Below are 21,474 nucleotides of genomic sequence, written 5' to 3' on the forward strand. Positions count from 1 at the left end.
GCTTAATGACCGCATCTGTTTAATGACCACGGCAAAAAAGGTAGCAAAATCAAATCCATCACAGTCCCGATTGACCCGTTTTACAACTGTGATGAATCAGGCTCCATTACGGTCATAAGTCAAGGACTACCGGTAGATGCTTTTGAGCTTGTCAGACCAGCTAATGCATAAAAGCTGAGTCCAGCATTGTGGTCAAGAGGACTGCAATTAAGATCTAATGACAGGAGAGATGAAAATTACAGGAATTCAGTCATATTTTGGATTCTGGGGAGGAAAAAAAACTATTTAAGACAACAACAGATCCCTTATTCACCTTGGAAATGTGTTAGATTTCTTTTTTATAACTTCAGGCAAAGCTTTCTTTACTATTATAATAAATAGTTATTGTAATTCATTATGCAAAGAAACTTGTAGTAATAAGTCTAGGGAGGTATCAGCTTTTAAAATTGATGTCCACAATTTATTACAGCATCAAACATACAACACTGGTATTGAGGTATCTTCAAAAATGTCAATTTTATTAATTTGTTTATCAAACTTCTACATTAAATACATAAGAGTTTCCCTGAACAAAGGACATTTGGTTTCATTCCTTTCAGACTCACAGGCCACTTCTAATCTGTACTACAAATCCCATCCCATCCCTCAACTAAGCAGCCTCATCTCACTGGAAATCTAACATTTCTAGAAGGCGACTCGTATAAAAACCCTTACTATTAACCCATGGCCAACTTTAAAAAAAAAAAAGCCTTTGTAAAATACTTATCTAATTTGTATCTCTGCAAATCTTTAGCAGTTTACACTTAAAAAGAGGCTGTTGATTTTTAAAGAAATCAAACACCCTGCCCAGGCACAAACTTCACTTTTAAAAATGTCCGATCCCCAAAGGCTGAATTGCAAACTTTTTTTTTTTTTAACAATTTTGTTTCTGCTTCAAAATCTCGCAGCAAAGCGTCTAAAATGAAAGAACTCTCCTGAATGGGAGGAACTGTTTGCTAGGGATGCTCTCTGTCCCCCCCCCCCCTTCCCATGAAGCCTGGAAGCACTTCAGGTGAAACAAACAAGGTTTTTGAAGCTATCCTTCCAGACTTCTGGGTTACATTATATGGGGAGGCAGCACTAGGCTCATTTACCAAATGTAAATGACCCAACGTCACATTCCCTAAATCAAGGTTGGACATCCCTGCTCTAAATAAAAGCTTTCCCACCCCCCACCCCCAATATGGCCACAATCTTACCATACCATAAAAGACGGAAGGTGGATCATGGAAAAAGGGGTATCCAGCAAAGAAGAGCAAGTAAGTGCCATATAACCAGGAGATGCAATAGAAAGACAGTTTCCAGGCACTTTCAGGCATCTTAGCAGCATCCTTGGGGGGTAAGTGAGACCACTCAGCGATGGGCTAAAAGAGAGAACAAGATCAGTGGGACCAGTTGATCGCTGATCTTCAACTCTTCACTTACAACTGGGGGCTTCCATTGGCTCCCACCTGAGCATTACACCGGTGGATACAGGTAGTCCTCGATGTACGACCACAACTGAGCCCAAAATTTCTGTTGCTAAGCAAGACAGGTGCAAAGAGAGCTTTGCCCCATTTTACGACCTTTCTTGCCATAGTTGTTAAGCGAATCACGGCAGCTGTTAAGTTAGTAACACGGTTGTTAAGTGAATCTGGCTTCCCCTTTGATTTTGCTTGTCAGGAGGTCGCAGAAGGGGATCACATAAACCAGACATGTCAAATGCAAGGCCCGGGGGCCGGATGTGGCCCACGAAGTGGTTTCATGTGGCCTGCGAAGCCATCCTGGAAACAGTGAGGGAACGGCCCCCGCTGCCTTGGCCTTGGCCCAGGCTGTCCAGGAGCCAATGTATAATTTTGTGGTGGCCATCTATGCTGAAATGCATTCAGTCTTAGCTCCATGAGGCCGTCTGGAAACAGCGAGCAACCAGCCCCTGCCGTGTCGGCCCCGCCCCTGGGTGCATGCTGGGGAGGTGTCACCCTTTGTGAGGAATGAAGAAATGGACCATGCCTTGGCGTTTGCCCCGGTCCCCCCCCCTTCTGCCAGAGACCCTCAGATCTGTCCCCCTTCTGCCCAGGCCTCCACAGGCACCCTTGACGCAAATGATGTAGAGCTGGCCATGCCCACCCAGTAGGCCACACCCACTCCATCCATGCCCACCTAGTATGCCGCACCCACCTTGGCCACACCCACCTGTCCCCCCAAGGGCAACTGCAATGCTGATGCGGCTCTCAATGAAATTGAGTTTGACACCCGACATAAACCCAGGACACTGCAACCGTAATACACGCCAGTTGCTAAGCATCCGAATTTTGATCATGTGACCATGGTCATAAGTGTGAAAAATGGCCATGTGCCACTTTTTTCAGTGATAGTCAAGGCCATGGTTTTCCCAGGTGCAATGTATGGATGGCTGTGAAAGTTGGACCATAAAAAAAGGTTGAGCGCAAAAGAATTGATCAAATTCTTGCTTACATCTGCTTTCCTGTTTTTTGTTTTTTTTTTAAACAGACTTTGGGCCAAAAGCAATCATGTGCTTCCCCCCCCCTCTTTTGGGTACCGTTTTCCATGCAACACTATCAGCTTTTTTATCTTCCTTATTTTTAAAATGCAGAATTATTGACCTTTGCCAGGTGCACCAAGAAAAGGCTGCCCAGGAGAGGCAGAATCAGAGATGGCCAAGCCAAACCCTTATAAAAAAAGAGAGTAGTCAGAGAAGACACAGCCAATGATATAAAAAAAATTGACAAGCCCAGAACTGTAAAGTTAAGCTTTGCAAAGAGAAAAACTTTGCAAAGAATGTGGTAGCCATCATTACTTTAGATGGCTTTAATTCAAAATTAGGGAAGAGGAGAAGTTTGGAAGACAAAACCTCTAGTCCCGATGATCAACCCAGACTGGATCCTGCAACATCATCCTGGTATACCTATATTTGCCTTCATTCGTAGGAGAAACTCTACCCAGGACTGCTAGTGACAACAGCTGAAGGGATCCTCCATATTCAGATGAAGTCTACCAGCTTCAGGCCTGCCTGGAGATCCACAGCTGGAAAAAGTTATAGCCTTCCAATGTTGCTTTTTGCAGCATTTTAGATACCCAGTGTAAAGTACGTATAGTCAAGGCCATGGTTTTCCCAGGTGCAATATATGGCTGTGAAAGCTGGACCATAAGAAAGGCTGAGCGCCAAAGAATTGAGGCCTTTGAACTATGGTGCTGGAGAAGACTCCTGCAAGTCCCCTGGACTGCAAGGCGCTCAAACTGGTCAGTCCTAGAAGAGATCAACCCCGACTGCTCTTTAGAAGGCCAGATCCTGAAGTTGAAACTCAAGTACTTTGGCCACCTAATGAGAAGGAAGGACTCACTGGAAAAGGGCCTGATGCTGGGAAAGATTGAGGGCAATAGAAGAATAGGACGACAGAGAATGAGATGGCTGGATGGAGTCACTAAAGCAGTAGGTGTGACCTTAAATGGACTCCAGAAGATGGTAGAGGACAGGAAGACCTGGAGGAACGTTGTCCAGGGGGTCACGATGGGTTGGACACTAACAACAACCAAAAAAAATATAAAAGCAATAAATTGTTCTGATAGAAAAGAATCTGTAGCTCAGGTTGAACTATGGTATAATATATAACCACAAAGCACTTTGTACTTCGGTTAAGAAAATTTACATGGACGCTCCCACAGAGCTACCAGCAATATTTCAGCATGTCTTACCTTGCACAGGTGGAATTATTATTATTTTTTTTGCTAGTGCAAACAGAATCTGTAGATGTCATTTTATGCCTTGATGATTCTGCTTGCACTAGCGAAAAAAGGGGAAAAAAATTTCCATATACACAAGCTGAGACATGCTGATTTTATTGCAATTACTGCATTACTTCTACGTTCTCCCAAAAGCTTCTCTTGGAGGTGAGGATTGGAGCAGGCTGCCCCCAACGAAGATTTCTGGACAGTGATCTTACACCTACAAGAAAGATACACTAATTAGGACTGCTAGTAGTCCATGACTTACAACCGTTCACTTAGTGAATATTTGAATTTGCAACACAATTGAAAAAAAAGTGATTTACAACTGGTCCTCACACTTACAACCACTGCAGCCTCCCCATGGTCACGTGATCCAAAGTCAAATGCTTGGCAACTGGCATGTACTTACGCCAGTTGCAGCAACCCAGGGTCATCATTTGTTACCTTCCCACCCGGCTTCTGACAAGCCAAGTCAATGGAGGAAACCTGGATTTGTTTAACCACCAGGTTAATTCACTCACAGCTGCAGTGATCTGCTTAACAATCACAGCAAAACAGATTGCGAAATCAGGCAGAATTTGCTTAACAACCACCTTGCTTAGCAGCAGAAATTCTGGTCCCAATTGTGTTGTAACATATATGTTGTAAGTGGACGACTGCCTGTATGTATAACATCTCCATATCAGAACTCTTTCTTTTTAGGGCAATTTTCTTTTTTGGTTTAATACATCACCCATCTCTCCAATGTAGGCCCTTTTCATATTTTATTTAATCGCGGAACTGGCTTTCTGGCAGCCACCAAGCAGTGTGTTGTCTTCATTGCTGATGCTACTCCGCTGCTTTATATGTTACTTGGAGAATTAAATTGGAATGCCAGCTTGGAATATTAGATAAGTGAGGATATATATTAAAAAAGACATTTGCTGCAGGAAGCCACTGATACCTTGAAGCGTCTCTGAAACTGCTGGAGCCAATTGTCCAGAATACTGGAACTGGACCAAGAGATTCAAACCAGGCTCTGCTACAAAGGTCACCACTCAACTAATCACCCTGAGGTATTTTGGGAGTGGGAGAGCTGCAATTGGTTATTTACTCTGTTTTGACTGCTTTTGTAGTATAGGTAGCCCTCAATTTACAACCATTCATTTAGTGACCGTTCGAAGTTACAACGGCACTGAAAAAAGTGACATATATCCATTTTTCACACTAATGACCACTGCAGGTTCCCCATGATCACATGTTCAAAATTCAGATGCCTGGCAACTGACTCATATTTATGACGATTGCAGTGCCCGGGAGTCAGGTGATCCCCTTCTATGACCTTCTGACAAACAAAAGTCAATGGGGAAGCCAGATTCATTTAACAACCGTGCTAGTAACGTTAACAACAGCAGTAATTCGCCTAACCCAGGGGTAGGCTACCTTGGCTCTTTTATGACTCATGGACTTCAACTCCCAGAATTCCTGAGTCAGCCATGCTGAGGGGAAAGGGAGAGGTTTCCAAGCTGAGCCATGCTGGTTCAGGGATTCTGGGAGTTGAAGTCCACGAGTCATAGAAGAGCCAAGGCTGCCTACCCCTGACCTAACCATTGGGGCAAGATAGGTTGCAAAATAGGGCAAAACTCACTTAACAACTACCTCACATAGCAATATATATTTTGGGATGAATTGTGGTCCTACATTGAGGACTACTTGGACTATAGGCTATTTTATAAGAGAGGCCACAACAAACGGCCGAAATCACACAAAATCTGGCAATCTCAAAAGATTTGGGTTAATTTTGTTTGCCCCAGGTTGTAAAAACTGCCAATAAAACACATTGACTCTCATCAAAATTAGAAAAGCTTTGAAGAAACCTCTTACTCTAGGAGTTGAGTATGACCTCAGAAAACCTTTAAATAAGCTTTTTAAACAAGTGTTAGGTTGGTTATTAGTGTAATGCAGGGGTCTTCAAACGTGGCCCTTTTATGACTTGTGGACTTCAACTCCCAGAATTCCTCAGCCAGGCACGTGTGCCTGACTGAGGAATTCTGGGAGTTGAAGTCCACAAGTCATAAAAGGGCCACATTTGAAGACCTCTGGTGTAATACAACTGCTGTGTTTAGCGTTAGGATGGGATATGCATCTAGGCATGCTGTCTTATGTGCACCCCAATGTCTTTCTTTTTCTGCGCTTTATTGTCCCTTTTTAATACAAATAATAAATGGATAGATTTAAAAGATAAGATAAGCCGCCTGGGAAAGCCAAGGGAAATCATCAAAACAATTTAAAAAATGAAAATTAGAATATTTCGGACATGTGATGCGGCACCTAGAAAAATACAGCATACTCCATTTTATCCTCCAGGGAAAGATTGAAGGCAAACGAGGTCCAGGCAGAAGAACATCGTGGCTTTAAAATCTAAGGGACTGGTTTGGACAAAACTCAGCACTTTTTCGTGTAGCTGCTGATAAAAACAGGATTGCCACATGATCGCCAACGTCCAATAACGGATATGGTACAAGAAGAAGAAAAAGCCAGGAGCAATGTTGAACTGATTAATCGTATATAGTAGTTCCAATCCTGTTTACAGAATCCAGAGCTTGATAGGAGCTACTGGACTCTCTTTTATGTCAAATGTCATCCTTTTTCCAATGCACATTATCTCAGCCTATTAGATGGACAATCACATCCTTTTCCCCAGCCTAAGCAAGACAAGCATTGGGGGTTTCTATTTCTATATCCCCGCTTTGCCCTCCTTCCAGTTCACCCAACTATCTGGTCCTCCCTTCTTGTAAATTCCTCTCCTGAAACAAAATGAAAATGTTTACAGGACTGGTGGCTGAGAATGAAACTTGAGGAGTAGGAAATTTAAAAAAAGCAGCCGCTTCCCAGCCTTGCTCCCTCTTGCAAGGCTATATTAAGATCCCAGCTGCTAAGCACAGAGATGACCACAACGTGGCTCAGTTTAAGGTAATTCTCCACCAGTTCATTCAGGTTTCGCTAGTATGTCCCCAAGTCTGCCACGGATCTGAACCAGGATTGCTCCCCTTGCTACAAGGACGTAGCTGAACAGTGCTAAATTGCCTGCTTTGCTTAAAGAAAAGAACACAATTTTGTTTCTACTTGGGAACCGCTTTTGGACTTTGTGCTTGAGGTGGAAAATAACTGATTTTGGGTTTTGCTGATTAGATAGGTTTGTTGTTGTAGAAATGGCTAGTATATATCCTTAATAATAATAATGATAAAGTTGGAAGGGACCTTGGAGGTCATTTAGTCCAGCCCCCTGCTCAGGCAGGAAACCCTATACCATTTTGGACAAATGGCTGTCCAGTTTCTTCTTAAAAACTTCCAGTATTGGGAGGATTCAAAGCTTCTGGAGGCAGGTTGTTCCACTGGTTAATTGTTCTAACTGTCAGGAAGTTTCTCCTTAGTTCTAGGTTGCTTCTCTCCTTGCTTAGTTTCCACCAGTTGCTTCTTCTCCTGCCTTCAGGTGCTTTGGAAAATAGCTTGACTCCCTCTTCTTTGTGGCAGCCCCTGAGATATTGGAACACTGCTATCATGTCCCCCCTCGTCCTTCTCTTCATTAAACTAGACCTACCCAATTCTAGCAACCGTTCCTTATATGCTTTAGCCTCCTGTCCTCTGATCATCTTTGCTGCTCTTCTCTGTACTCTTTCTAGAGTCTCAACATCTTTTTTACATCGTGGTGACCAAAACTGGATGCAGTATTCCAAGTGTGGCCTTACCAAGGCATTGTAAAGTGGTATTAATACTTCACGTGATCTTGATTCTATCCCTGTTAATACAGCCTAGTACTGTGTTGACTTTTTTGGCAGCTGCAGCACACGGCTGGCTCATATTTAAGTAATTGTCCACTAGGACTCCGAGATCCCTCTCACAGTTACTGCTATTGAGCAAGGTACCACCTACACTATACCTGTGCATTTGGTTTTTCTTGCCTAAATGTAGAACCTTATATTATCGTATAAAAGTAAAAAGTTGAGGTTTTATATTACTATCTTCTTCTATTGCACCAACAGCAGTTGGAAGCCAACGCTTCTTGTTTTCTTTTCCCTACACATTTCTCTCTTCCCCTTTTCCTCCCTTATTTTCATTTTTCTTTGTACTTTGTATTTTATAGTTTGATAAACTGATAAGATTTTTGAGAAAGCAAGAACATAGCTAAACAATCTACATATGGTACAGATGGATACATACCCAAGGGAGATACCCAAGTCTTTCTGTATCAGTTACTACTCTTGATCAGACAAAAATAGTACAGGTAGTCCTTGACTTATGACCAGTCACTTAGCACTCCTTTGAAGGTACAATGGATCCCCAAGAAGCTACTTATGACCTGGTTCCAAAGTCACCTTCCCACCCACATTTGGGTGCTTCTAGCATCCTGTGGTTACATGACTGCGATTTATGATGCTTTTGTCAGAAACTGTTGTTTACTTCTGGTTTCCAACAAAAAACCAGCCAATAGCAAACTGTGGATTCATTTAATGACCTCCACAAAAAAGGAAATGCTCTAACATATGTAATATAAGGATGACACTAACAGATGCGAGCAGGGAGAGCTCATTTCAGAAGAGCAACAGCACTTAAGACTTATATACCCCTTCACAGTGCTTTACAGCCCTCTCTAAGTGGTTTATAGAGTCAGCCTATTGCCCGCAACAATCTGGGTCCTCATTTTAGGGATCTCGGAAGGATGGAAGGCTGAGTCAACCTTAAGCCAGTCAGGATCGAACTGCTGGCAGTTGGCAGAATTAGCCTGCAATACTGCCTTCTAACCTCTGCACCACCATGGCTCATTAACAGAGTTGGAAAGGATCTTGGAGGTCTTTTAATCCAACCCCCTGCTCAAGCAGGAAACCATATATAGGTAGTCCTCTACTTACAACAGTTCATTTAGTGACCAAAGTTACAACGACCCTGAAAAAAGTGACTGATGACCATTTTTCACACTTGCAACCACTGTAGCATCCCCAGGGTCAAATTTCAGATCCTTGGCAACTGGCATGTATTTATGACAGTTGCTGCGTCCCAGGGTCATGTGCAAGGGTCAATTGTGGACGTAAGTCGAGGACTACCACTTCAGACAATTGTGGACGTAAGTCGAGGACTACCACTTCAGACAAATGGTTGTCCAGTCTCTTCTTAAAAGTGCTCCAGTATTGGGGCACTTGCTCAACTCTGAATTTTATTGGTGACCGTGCAAGCAACTCGCACCCTTTTCTTGCACAATTAACTTTGAAAGAGGGGGCGTGTGTTGGAAAAACTCAGTTAAGGAATTAAGAAGTGGGAAGATTAACACAGTTTTATTAAAGTTAGCAAGTTACAATGAGTCAGTGGTCTTCTGCTGGCAGGAGTAAGCAGCACCAGACACTTTTCAAGGAAGTTCTTTCATAGAGCTACAGAATCTGAAGATCACACCTATATTTTATTTTTATTTAGCATTTATTTATATCCTTCCTTTAGTCTTTTTTTTTTCAAAAACGACTCAAGGTTAAGAACATACCTAATACACCTCTCCCCTCCAATTTTCCCCACAATAACCCTTTAAGGAGAGTTGGGCTAAGGGACACTGACTGGCCCAAGGTCATCCAGACGGCTTTGATTTGATCATTGGGCTATCAATTGTTTTACCTGGATAAGAAGTTGTAGGAATCTTGTGTCCCTTTGTCTGGAAAATAACACTGTATAATGCTAGGTAATCAGACTTATTTAAATGTGAATGCAAATCTAACTGATTGCAATTCTAACAATGGGACACTGCATTTCATTTCGAACAGAGAGTTGTGAACTACCGATTATCCGTGCTTTGGAAAATGGTATGAAGACACACTGTTTGTGAATCAAAGACCATTCTTTTACTTTTTAATGCTACAACACCAGGCGTTATGTCATGGGGGGACATGGCTTAAGCTCTTGTGGCTCAATACACAGATTTTTACAAGCAAAAGTAGAGATATTCAGGGGCTTTCAATGTCCTTGGCATAAGCATTTAGAAGGCATATAGAAAAATTAAATTCCCTCCATAGACATCAAGGGCCTCTTTAGTTAAGCAAGCATCATAGGATTTCTTGAGATTGTAGGAGGAGAATTGTGTTAGTGTATAGTGCCAAAAAATCGGAAATCTTGTAGCACCTGTTTCAGATAACAAATTCTATTAAAAGGCATCAAACTTTCCAGAAATCTTTGCCAAAAATGTAAACAACACTAATGGACATATCATATTTAGCGGACGTGCCAAAAAGCTAAAAAAAATTGAAAGACATATATCAATGTTGTTGTTGTTAATTGCGAAGTCGTGTCCGACCCATCACAACCCCATGGACAACGTTCCTCCAGGTCTTCCTGTCCTCTACCATCTTCTGGAGTCCATTTAAGCTCATACCTACTGCTTCAGTGACTCCATCCAGCCACCTCCTTCTCTGTCATCCCGTTCTTCTATTGCCCTCCATCTTTCCCAGCATTAGGCCCTTCTCCAGTGAGTCCTTCCTTCTCATTAGGTGGCCAAAGTATTTGAGTTTCAACTTCAGGATCTGGCCTTCTAAAGAGCAATCAGGGTTGATCTCTTCTAGGACTGACCGGTTTGAACGCCTTGCAGTCCAAGGGACTCGCAGGAGTCTTCTCCAGCACCATAGTTCAAAGGCCTCCATTCTTTATATATCAGTGCAAAAGATTTTAAAAGTTAAAGCCCAACTGAAATCAGAGGCTTTTCTTTTCGTCCTAATGGACAAGCATCTAGAAAAAAAGTCGTGGAATTTTGTTTTTATATATGTTAACTGTAGCAAGACTATTATATGCTCAAAACTGGAAAGGCTCAGCACCACCAACGATGGAGGAATGGCTGGTGAAGATGGTGGAACTTGTAGAGATGGTTAAACTAACTTCTCTGATTAGAAAAAAAAATTATATTAGTAATTAGTAATAGTAGTAAAGTTGGAAGGGACCTTGGAGGTCATCTAGTCCAACCCCCTGCTCGGGCAGGAAACCCTACACCATTTCGGACAAATGGCTGTCCAGTCTCTTCTTAAAAACTTCCAGTGTTGGAGCATTTACTGCTTCTGGAGGCAAGCTGTTCCACTGATTAATTGTTCTCACTGTCAGGAAGTTTCTCCTTAGTTCTAGGTTGCTTCTCTCCTTGATTAGTTTCCACCCGTTGCTTCTTGTCCTGCCTTCAGGTGCTTTGGAAAATAGCTTAATTCCCTCTTCTTTATGGCAGCCCCTGAGATATTGGAATACTGCTATCATGTCCCCCCTTGTCCTTCTCTTCGTTAAACTAGACATACCCAATTCTCGCAACCGTTCCTTATATGTTTTAGCCTCCAGTCCCCTAATCATCTTTGTTGCTCTTCTCTGTACTCTTTCTAGAGTCTCAACATCTTTTTTACATCGTGGTGACCAAAACTGGATGCAGTATTCCAAGTGTGGCCTTACCAAGGCATTGAAGAGTGGTATTAATACTTCACGTGATCTTGATTCTATCCCTCTGTTAATGCAGCCTAGCACTGTGTTGGCCTTTTTGGCAGCTGCAGCACACTGCTGGCTCATATTTAAGTGATTGTCTACTAGGACTCCGAGGTCCCTCTCACAGTTACTACTATTGAGCATGGTGCCACCTATGCTGTACTTGTGCATTTGGTTTTTCTTGCCTAAATGTAGAACCTTGCTTTTCTCACCATTGAATTTCATTTTGTTAGTTAGTGCCCAGTGTTCAAGTCTGTCCAGATCCTTCTGTATCTGAAGCCTGTCTTCTGGAGTGTTGGCTATTCCTGCCAGCTTGGTGTCGTCTGCAAATTTGATGAGTTCCCCATCTATCCCTTCATCCAAATCGTTGATGAAGATGTTGAAGAGTACTGGGCCCAGAACAGAGCCCTGGGGCACCCCACTACACACTTCCCTCCATATAGATGCAGTTCCATTGAGGACAACTCGCTGAGTTCGGCCGGTCAGCCAGCTACGGATCCATCTGGTGGTGGTTCTGTCTACCCCACATTTTTCTATCTTGTCAAGTAGTAGGTTGTGATCTACTTTATCAAATGCCTTACTGAAGTCCAAGTAAATTATGTCCACAGCATTCCTCTGATCCACTAATTTTGTCACTTGGTCAAAGAATGCAATAAGATTTGTCTGGCATGATCTACTGTATGTTTATGGCTGACTAGAAACCCTTTTGGACTTGTTGCCTGAATGGGAAAAAAAATGCACTCATGACCTGTGTTTTGATGATTAGAAAAAAAAACCTCAATAGTGCTGGATTTTTTCTTTTGTAAAGGTAGTCCTCTACTTAAAGCCACTCATTTAGTGACCATTTGAAATTACAATGGCACTGGGAAAGTCACTTATGATTGTTTTTCATGCTTAAAACCTCATGGTCACGTAATCAAAATTTGGATGCTTGGCAACTGGCATGTATTTATGACAGCTGCACTGTCCTAGAGTCACGTGATCACTATTTGTAACCTTCCCAGCCGGCTTCTGACAAGCAAAATCAATGGAGAAGCCAGATTCGCTTAACGACTGCATGATCTCCTTAACCCAGTGTTTCTCAACCTTGAGAATTTTAAGGCATGTGGACTTCAACTCCCAGAATTCCACAGCCATCAATGCTGGCTGTGGAATTCTGGGAGTTGAAGTCCACATGCCTTAAAATTCTCAAGGTTGAGAAACACTGCCTTAACCGCAGAGTTTTGCTTAACGGTGTCAAAAAATGTTACAAAATGGGGCAAAGCTTATTTAACACTACCTTGCTTAGCAACAGAAATTTTGGGCTCAATCGTAGTCGTAAGTCGAGAACTACCTTTAATCATAAAATAAGAATTAATATTTTAATATTAAATAATTAATATTTTAATATATTTTAATATTTAAATGTACTTATATTTGCTTCATAAATCAGAAGCTTTTTTCTATCTTTTTCGTTCTCTCTGCACTATTTATCTTTTTTTTCTTTTTCTGTGCTTCTTTCGCTCTTTATTATTTTATCATATATACTAGAAGAGCCGTGATGGCTCAGTGGTTAAAAGGCAGTATTGCAGGCTAATTCTGTCCATTGCCAGGAGTTCGATCCTGACCAGCTCAAGGTTGGTTCAGCCTTCCATCCTTCCAAGGTCAGTAAAACGAGGACACCGGATATTGGGGGCAATAGGCTGACTCTGTAAAACAGCTTAGAGAGGGCTATAGAGCATTATGAAGTGGTATATAAGATTAAGTGCTTATTGCTATTAGTTTGTGTTAGTTTTTATGCTTTTTTGTAAAACTTTTAATGTATTAAAATAAAGGCATCAGCCTTCATGAAAGCTCACTTCCTCCGTTACATAAAGAAGCTAGACCGATATAAAATTAAAATTCGCTCCTCTGAACCTCTCCTTCAAAATTCTCTCCCCATCCGATAGAATTAGGGCAGGGAGGTGAACAAGATTCCGTTACGATCTCAATGGATGGCATTTACAATAAAGAAACATATTTGCGCATTGCCCAGATGTCTGATTCTGCCTCGTGTTCCCCTTCAATGGCACAAAAAATACTGCCTGATTTTCATTAGGAAACTACGTGTAATTGAGATGTAGCTTTATTTCAGGCTTGGAAAAGCTTCTTTTCTATTGTCTAAAACAGGGATCTTCAAACTTGGCCCTTTTACGACTTGTGGACTTCAACTGCCAGAATTCCTCAGCCAGCGTGCCTGGCTGAGGAATTCTGGGAGTTGAAGTCCACAAGTCATAAAAGGGCCAAGTTTGAAGACCCCTGGTCTAACGTTTTATCAAAAAGTTTCTCCTAAGTTTAGGGTAGCAACAGTGGAAAAACGAACACCAGGATAAAAATAAACAAAACCATTTAATATAAACAAGCTTGTAAGTAAAAGAGTTACTGAACTTTCGTCGAATGCTAGGGGATTAGGGAGCCTTCCTAATTACCCTAGCATTCCAATTCTGATGACGTTGGCAGTCTGGCTGACGAAAGCTCAGTAACTCTTTTACTTACAAGCTTGTTTACATTAAACGGTCTTGTTTATTTTTATCCTTGTGTTCGTTTTTCTATATTTTTATTGATATGTGTATACCCAGGATTCGCATTTTTAATGTTATTAAGGACATACATATACATAACTACTGTATTCCCTTTAGGGTAAGTAACATTATGCAAATAGTAAAAAAGAGGATAAACAGTAAGTCGAAAGACTTGACAGACAAGAAAAAAGAGAAAGAAATGCAGTAAAACTAGTCTATACCAAAAACATTAATTAAACCTCCCCATATCTTTCTATTCTGCCAAATCATCCTTGTTTCCACCATGGAAATACAGAGCAGGGCTTCCCAAAGGGGTCAATGTTGACCTCCAAGAGTTGATGGATCTATTCAAAGCAGTGTTTCTTAACTTTAAGAAGGATGGACTTCAACTCTCCCAATTCCTCAATTAGTCATGCTGGCTGAAGAATTATGGGAGATGAAGTTCACCAAACTTAAAGTTGCCAAGGGTGAGAAACACTGATCCATGGATTTGATAAATGGGTGGCGATCAATACGAACAGACTGAACCTGGAAACGCATGGAGACTTACAACTAAAACTTGTCAATCTCCAACTATCAATGCTCTTGATGACATTTAGATGTATCCTTTCATTAATAATATCCCATAAAAAAGTTAACATATTTTTCATATTTTAAATATTCCTTATTTTTATGGCTATTTCTTATTTATCATTAATTACATTATTTTCTTATACATAAATCTTTGAGGGTCGATGAATAATCTGAAACTTCACGAAGGTGAAATCTGAGCTGAAGAGTTGGCAGAGCCTTTCCTACACCAATTTATATTCAGTATATTGCTTTTCAATTTCCCACCTCTCTTTCCCTGAAGTATTTTTTCCCAACTCATCTCAATTCCCAATCCTTTTTATAAAGGCAGTCCTCAACTTACAACCATTCATTTAGTGGCCACTGGAATTACAATGGTACTGAAAAAAGTGATTGATGACGGCAGTCAGTCAACCTCCATTCGTTCTTTATCCTCTTGCTTCCTGTTTCATTTGATTTTTATGTTACATGTAGTCCTTGCTTAATGACCAGTCACTTATGACCGTTGTGAGTTGCAATGGCTCTCCATAAAGGGACAGTGACCCAATTTCAAAGTTCTGACAGCCATCATAACATCCTCATCCCTGCGGTCACGTGACCGCATTTTGGGAGCTTGAAATTTGCAATGCATTTGTTTAATGACCCCGACATTCACTTAATGCAAAGAAGGTTGTAAAATCAGGCAGCATCACATGGTGACCTGCTTAACAACCACCACAACCTACAACTGTAATTCCAGGCTCAATTATGTTCATAAGTCAGGACTACATGTACTAAACTCCTCTAACACCCAATTTTCACATCTATATACACAAGCAGAATTGCACTCTTATGATCAGTGACATTTGCTCTTTTAACAAACAGTTTAACTCTGCTCAACAGCCCCTTACTTTTCTACCAATATTTGCACATTCCAAAACATCTCCATCCTTTTCTCCAACTCTACCCAGATAAGCAAATTCATCTACCACTGGGTGAGTTTGGCCATTTTGAGCAAGTAAATTGACACCCTGAGCTGCTGAAAAAAAGAGAGGCTTTAATTCTAACAGACAAATGTTCACTCCATTTTCTGTGCCAAATGTGACAATCTTGGAAGGAAGGAAGGAAGGAAGGAAGGAAGGAAGGAAGGAAGGAAGGAAGGAAGGAAGGAAGGAAGGAAGGAAGGAAGGAAATTTTGTTGAATTTTTATTTTGAATTTATATTGAATTCTATTGAGATTTTATTATTATTCTGTATTTCTTATCTTTCCCTTCAACATAACTGATAGATTCTGAGCCTAGAAGGGTTAAATTTGTAAAGTTAGCATTCTTCAAATGGCAGAGAAAGGGTGTTTCCAATTCACAGAAATCTTATCACCCCTTAAATTTCTGCACTTGCTTGCAAGAAAGAAGCCATCGAAAACTGCCTCTCCCACTGCAGTCTGGGTTGCCACGGCAACAGAGGTCTTCCTGTGCTACCGTACTATGGCAACGGGGGTGGGCTGGCATCCAAGGGGGAACCCACTGCTGTCATTCCAGTTTGAGAAACCCAACCCTATATTTAAAGGGAGTGAGCTTCCTGAGGAAAGTTGCATCATGTAGGAATATCTCTGTTTGTGTGTGCGTAGAAAGAAATAATGGCATCCATTGCAGCAAGATGGCTTCCCTTCCCCTGCTGAGAGGCCCAGCCTTGTTTCTGCATTTCAGAGGCAAATCAAGGAAGTGTTGGATGTCACACCTAATTGGACCCAAGTCTTTTTTCTTTGCTCACTCTTTTCTCTCTCAGAAACATTTCTGTGCGGCTGGTCAGAGAATGGAGAGTACCCCCCTTCACCAGCAGATGGAGTGCCAACCTTGGTCAACATTTGGATGGGACACCACCAAGAGATCTAGAGTTCTGGGCTAAGCTAGGAAATATCCTGGGAGATGGTCAAGGGGAAGAACTTCCGTATTACTGCAGAGGAAACAAAGCAGGTTTCACCCAACAAATCCCCAGGAATCAAAGTCAACTTGGAGGTTCACTTTTTAGCTTAGCAAACAATCTTGTGGACTAGAAATGTCTGCACAGATTCATTACTAATATGACCTGTAAAACATGTGCTGTCTGGCTCTCTCAACTTCTTTTCCCATTTCCACAGTCTTGCCCATTTCTCTCCCAAAATGTCCAGCAAGCCATTTTCTGCCTTACTTTGAGTCTTTGGAGTGGAAAAGAGAAGGTACAAAACTTGTCCAAGTTGTTGCAAATTGTCACTTCAAGAAGAGAAGGCAAGACAAATTCACGATGCCATTCTTGCAGTCCATTGCTTTATCAGTGGCAGCCACAGGTTGACCTTATCTGGATACAAACTTTAAGCAGAGTTAGATTTGGTTAATATTTAGATGACAGCCCACCAGGAGACCCCAGAGTTGGAGGTTAGACTGGGATTTGGGAAAAATGTCCGAGAGGGCAATAGCAAACCTTTTCTATACAGATAGCCGACTTATGATCACAGTTAGGCCCAGAATTTCCATTGCTAATCAAGGCAGTTGTTAAGTTAGTCATGCCTGATTTTATGACCTTTTTTTGGCCAAGGTTGTTAAGCAAATCACTGCAGTTGATAAGTGAATCAAGCCAGTTGTTTAAAATGAATCTGGCTTCTCCCACTGACTTTGCTTGTCAGAAGCCAGCTGGGAAGGAGGCAAATGGCGATTATGTGACCCTGGGACACTGCAATTGTCATAAATATACAGCAGATGCCAATCACCCCAATTTTGATCTCATGACCATGGGGATTGTGCAATAGTTGTAAGTGTGAGGAGCAGTTGCAAGCCACTTTTTTCACTGCTACTGTAACTTCCAACAATTGCTAAATGAATGGTTTTGATTCAAGGATTACCTGAGCAAATTGAAGGGCCCAATTCCTGCAATCACTAAGAACCAACCTTTAGTAAAAGAAGACTGCAACTTTTAGAGAAGGGGTCCCCAACTCCCAGGCCATTGACTGGTACTGATCTGTGGCTTGTTAGGAACTGGGCCACATAGGTAGAGGCAAGCGGCAGGCAAACAAGCAAAGCTTCATCTGTATTTGCAGCTGCTCCCCAGTACCAGCCTCACCACCTCAGCTCCACCTCTCAGATCATCAGAAATAATAATAAGAAGAACAAGAAGAACAAGAACAAGAAGAAGTAGTAGTAGTAGTAGTTGGAAGGGATCTTGGAGGTCATCTAGTCCAACCCTCTGCTCAGGCAGGAAACCCTATACCATTTTGGGCAAATGGCTGTCCAGTCTCTTCTTAAAACCTCCAGTGTTGGAGCATTCACCGCTTCTGGAGGTAGGTGGTTCCACTGGTTAATTATTCTAACTGTCAGGAAGTTTTTCCTTAGTTCTAGGTTGCTTCTTTCCTTGGTTAGGTTCCATCCGTTGCTTCTTGTCCTGCCTTCAGGGGCCTTGGAAAATAGCTTGACTCCCTCTTCTTTGGGGCAGCCCCTGAGATATTGGAACACTACCATCATGTCCCCCTCGTCCCTCTCTTCATTAAACTAGACATACCCAATTCCAGCAGCCGTTCCTTATATGCTTTAGCCATTAGATTCTCATAAGAACGCAAACCCTACTGTAAACAGTGCATGTGAGGGATCTAGGCTGCGTGGTCTCTCCCTCCCCTCCCCCTCCCCAGAAAAACTGTCTTCTATAAAACAGGTCCCTGGTGTCAAAAAGGTTGGTGACCATTGTTTTAGATGATCTTGGACAAAATATGAGCTTTAAAGACATATCTAAAAAGAGAAATGCTTTTCATTGTTTACATCCTTGAAGTTGAGTAGGTTTCCTACCCTTGAAGTGGAAATTCTAAGAATTCTATACTGTGTAGGCTGAAAACATTTTTTTCATGCTTCTTGGTATTACACGGCAATTTGGGAACAACAAAGAACCACACAGCTTTGCACCAGTGTGGCCCAAGAACCTAAGAGAAGACTTGCTAGATTTCCTACACTGGGTATCTAAAATGCTGCAAAAAGCAACATTGGAAGGCTCTACCTTTTTCCAGCTGTGGATCTCCAGGCAGGCCTGGAGCTGGTAGACTTCAACTGAATATGGAGGTTCCCTTTAGCTGTTGTCACTAACAGTCCTGGGTAGAGTTTCTCCTACGAATGAAGGCAAATATAGGTATACCAGGATGATGTTGCAGGATCCAATCTGGGTTGATCATCGGGACTAGAGGTTTTGTCTTCCAAACTTCTCTTCTTCCCTAATTTTGAATTAATGCCATCTAAAGTAGTGATGGTTACCACATCCTGACAGAGTTTTTCTCTTTGCAAAGCTTAACTTTACAGTTGTCAATTTTTTTATATCATTGGCTGTGTCTTCTCTGACTACTCTCTTTTTTTATCAGGGTTTGGCTTGGCCATCTCTGATTCTGCCTCTCCTGGGCAGCCTTTTCTTGGTGCACCTGGCAAAGGTCAATAATTCTGCATTTTAAAAATAAGGAAGATCAAAAAGCTGATAGTGTCGCACGATGGAAAACGGTACCCAAGAGAGAAAAAAAGCACATGATTGCTTTTGGCCCAAAGTCTGTTTAAAAAAAAACCAAAGCAAAACAGGATAGCAGTATTAATATCATTTTACAATGCCTTGGTAAGGCCACACTTGGAATACTGCATCCAGTTTTGGTCACCACGATGTATAAAAGATGTTGAGACTCTAGAAAGAGTACAGAGAAGAGCAACAAAGATGATTAGGGGACTGGAGGTTAAAACATATAAGGAACCGTTGCTGGAATTGGGTATGTCTAATTTAATGAAGAGAAGGACGAGGGGGGACATGATGGTAGTGTTCCAATATCTCAGGGGCTGCCCCGAAGAAGAGGGAGTCAAGCTATTTTTCAAGGCCCCTGAAGGCAGGATAAGAAGCAACGGATGGAACCTAACCAAGGAGAGAAGCAACCTAGAACTAAGGAGAAACTTCCTGACAGTTAGAACAATTAACCAGTGGAACAATCTGCCTCCAGAAGCGGTGAATGCTCCAACACTGGAAGTTTTTAAGAAGAGACTGGACAGCCATTTGTCAGAAATGGTATAGGGTTTCCTGCCTGAGCAGGGGGTTGGACTAGATGACCTCCAAGATCCCTTCCAACTTTATTATGATTATTGTTGTTGTTATGTAGGCAAGAATTAGATCAGGAAGAGATGATACCTGACTAAACTTGATCTGCTTGACTCCCAGTGACTATAAATAAAGAAATTGTAATATAACAAACAAAAGATGGCAAAGGTGACAGACCAGGTGGAACAAAGCAAGACGTGTCTCACTCTCCCAGGGCAAAGACCTGGGTGAAGAGCCAGGTCTTTGTGGTCTTCTGAACCACAGCAGAGTAGGGGGGGGGGGCATCCAGATTCTGAGTGGTGGGTGGGAATCTCATTCCACAGGGCAGGCACTGTCACGGAGAAAGTGTGCTTCCGGAGTCCCAATAAGATGGCATTGTTTAATCAGACAGACAAAGATTACGGGAGACAGACTGTTTCTCAAACAAGGGAACCCGATAATCTCTGAATGTGGAGTTGCCTTCTTTGTTATCCCCATTAAGACACACAATTTATTTAACCTACAGCAGTGATGGTGAAACTTTTCAAGACCGAGTGCCCCAAAACTGGCCCCGCCCCCACTCCACCCCCTGCCCTGCCCCCACTCCGCCTGCCCGCAGGGCCACTCACCGCCTCCAGGGCCCACCAGATCGTCCAGCAGCGCCATGGCGGCCATGTCCTCTGCCCACGCCCCACAGGCAGCATCAACTGTGTGCGATGGGGGATGAGGGCAGAGTCTTGACTACGCTGTCTGGCTGCCATGTCCTTAGCTGCGCTGCTCCGCATGGACCATGTTCGGGGCCAACTCTCCTCCAGGGGAGCTGCTTGTGAGGAGGGGGTTGCGGGGGGGTGGCAAAGGCTGGGGCAATGGCACGTGTGCCCAGAGAGGGCTCCGAGTGCCGCCTCTGGCACCCATGCCATAGGTTCGCCACCGCTGACCTAGACTTACAAGTATGGTTGATACATAGCACCCTCAACCCTCAAGATTTAGGATGTCGACATCCAATACTCTTGGAGAGAGAGAGATCTCTTCCCTACGACAAAGTTTTTAAAATACACATGCTCACACACAATCATGCACGTGTGCACCCTTTGCCCCATACTTGAATTGCCCAATATTTACGGAATGTTGCTTTCTTCAGAGGGCGCATTTTATTTCCTTCCAAACAGATGCATTTGCCTTCTGCTCCAATGAATGGAACATTCGTTCAGGATGGGGTGATCCTTTGCACAGATAACATAAATGCTTGCATGGAACCCCCCCCCCACACACACAACACACACCTTTTGAGGAGCAATGGGTGATCTGGGCCCTTAAAAAAAAATCCATAAAGCCTCCATGCTCCACAGCAGTCATTCTTAAGGACCAGCCGGTTGGTCAGAGGCAAATGGTAGGTCAAGGGATTTGTCTTCCTACTGATTCAAAAGCTTCTCAAAGCTTTAGCTTTGCCTAGTTCTTGCAAAGTCATTTCTGAAACACGGTTTGGCTTTTCTTAATGCCACCATTTCTTACACGCTATGCAGGCAGAAAGCAACTGAAATAGCCACCAGAAAAGGGTTAACCACAGTGCTCACACCATTGTTGCAAACTCTCCCTTGTTACAATGAGAGAAATTAGCTCCTTTCTCTGTTAGAATATGTGCGAAGTCAGCCCCCCTAGAGAAGGAAATATTAAAAGGGTAGGAAAATATATTTCCTCAAAGGATCTTAAAGAAACAGAAAAGCATGCCCAGTTTTTCTTAATAGCCCCACGTCTCCCTTCCCCAAGCAGAAACCAGCTCTATAGAAATGCAGATGTAAACCATCAGGAAGGTGGAAGCTAGAAGCTTAGGAAGACAAAGACACCTAAAATCTACATACCCTACCCAAACTCTAAGACCAGACATAATAGGATTAACCCACAGATGCCAAAGGGCACACCCAGACTCAGACCAGAATACATGACACAGGAAATAACCTTAAACAGGAACAGGAAACAACTCCAAACAAAAGGCTCCAGAGGGTATAAAAACCCACTCCCTATATATGCTCTCTCTTTTCTGCCAGAGCCATCTTTCTGTCTGGCTCTCCTCTTCAATAAACTGCAACCTTCTTTCTAA

General features: G+C 42.4%; 1 protein-coding gene across 2 annotated transcripts in view; it reads right to left on the bottom strand.

Annotated features, from left to right (window-relative positions):
• CERS1 (ceramide synthase 1) overlaps positions 1–21,474 on the bottom strand; it is a 52,914-nt gene that overhangs the window by 16,396 nt on the left and 15,044 nt on the right. For both annotated transcript variants that reach the window (XM_039322119.1, XM_039322193.1), the window contains exon 2: positions 1,244–1,403. In XM_039322119.1, coding sequence (XP_039178053.1) covers positions 1,244–1,403 — 160 coding nt within the window. The remainder of the gene's footprint in view (positions 1–1,243; positions 1,404–21,474) is intronic.

This window comes from Crotalus tigris, unplaced genomic scaffold (assembly GCF_016545835.1).
Source record: "Crotalus tigris isolate CLP2741 ecotype Arizona unplaced genomic scaffold, ASM1654583v1 scf7180000017543.2237141, whole genome shotgun sequence".
NCBI lineage: Eukaryota > Metazoa > Chordata > Lepidosauria > Squamata > Viperidae > Crotalus > Crotalus tigris.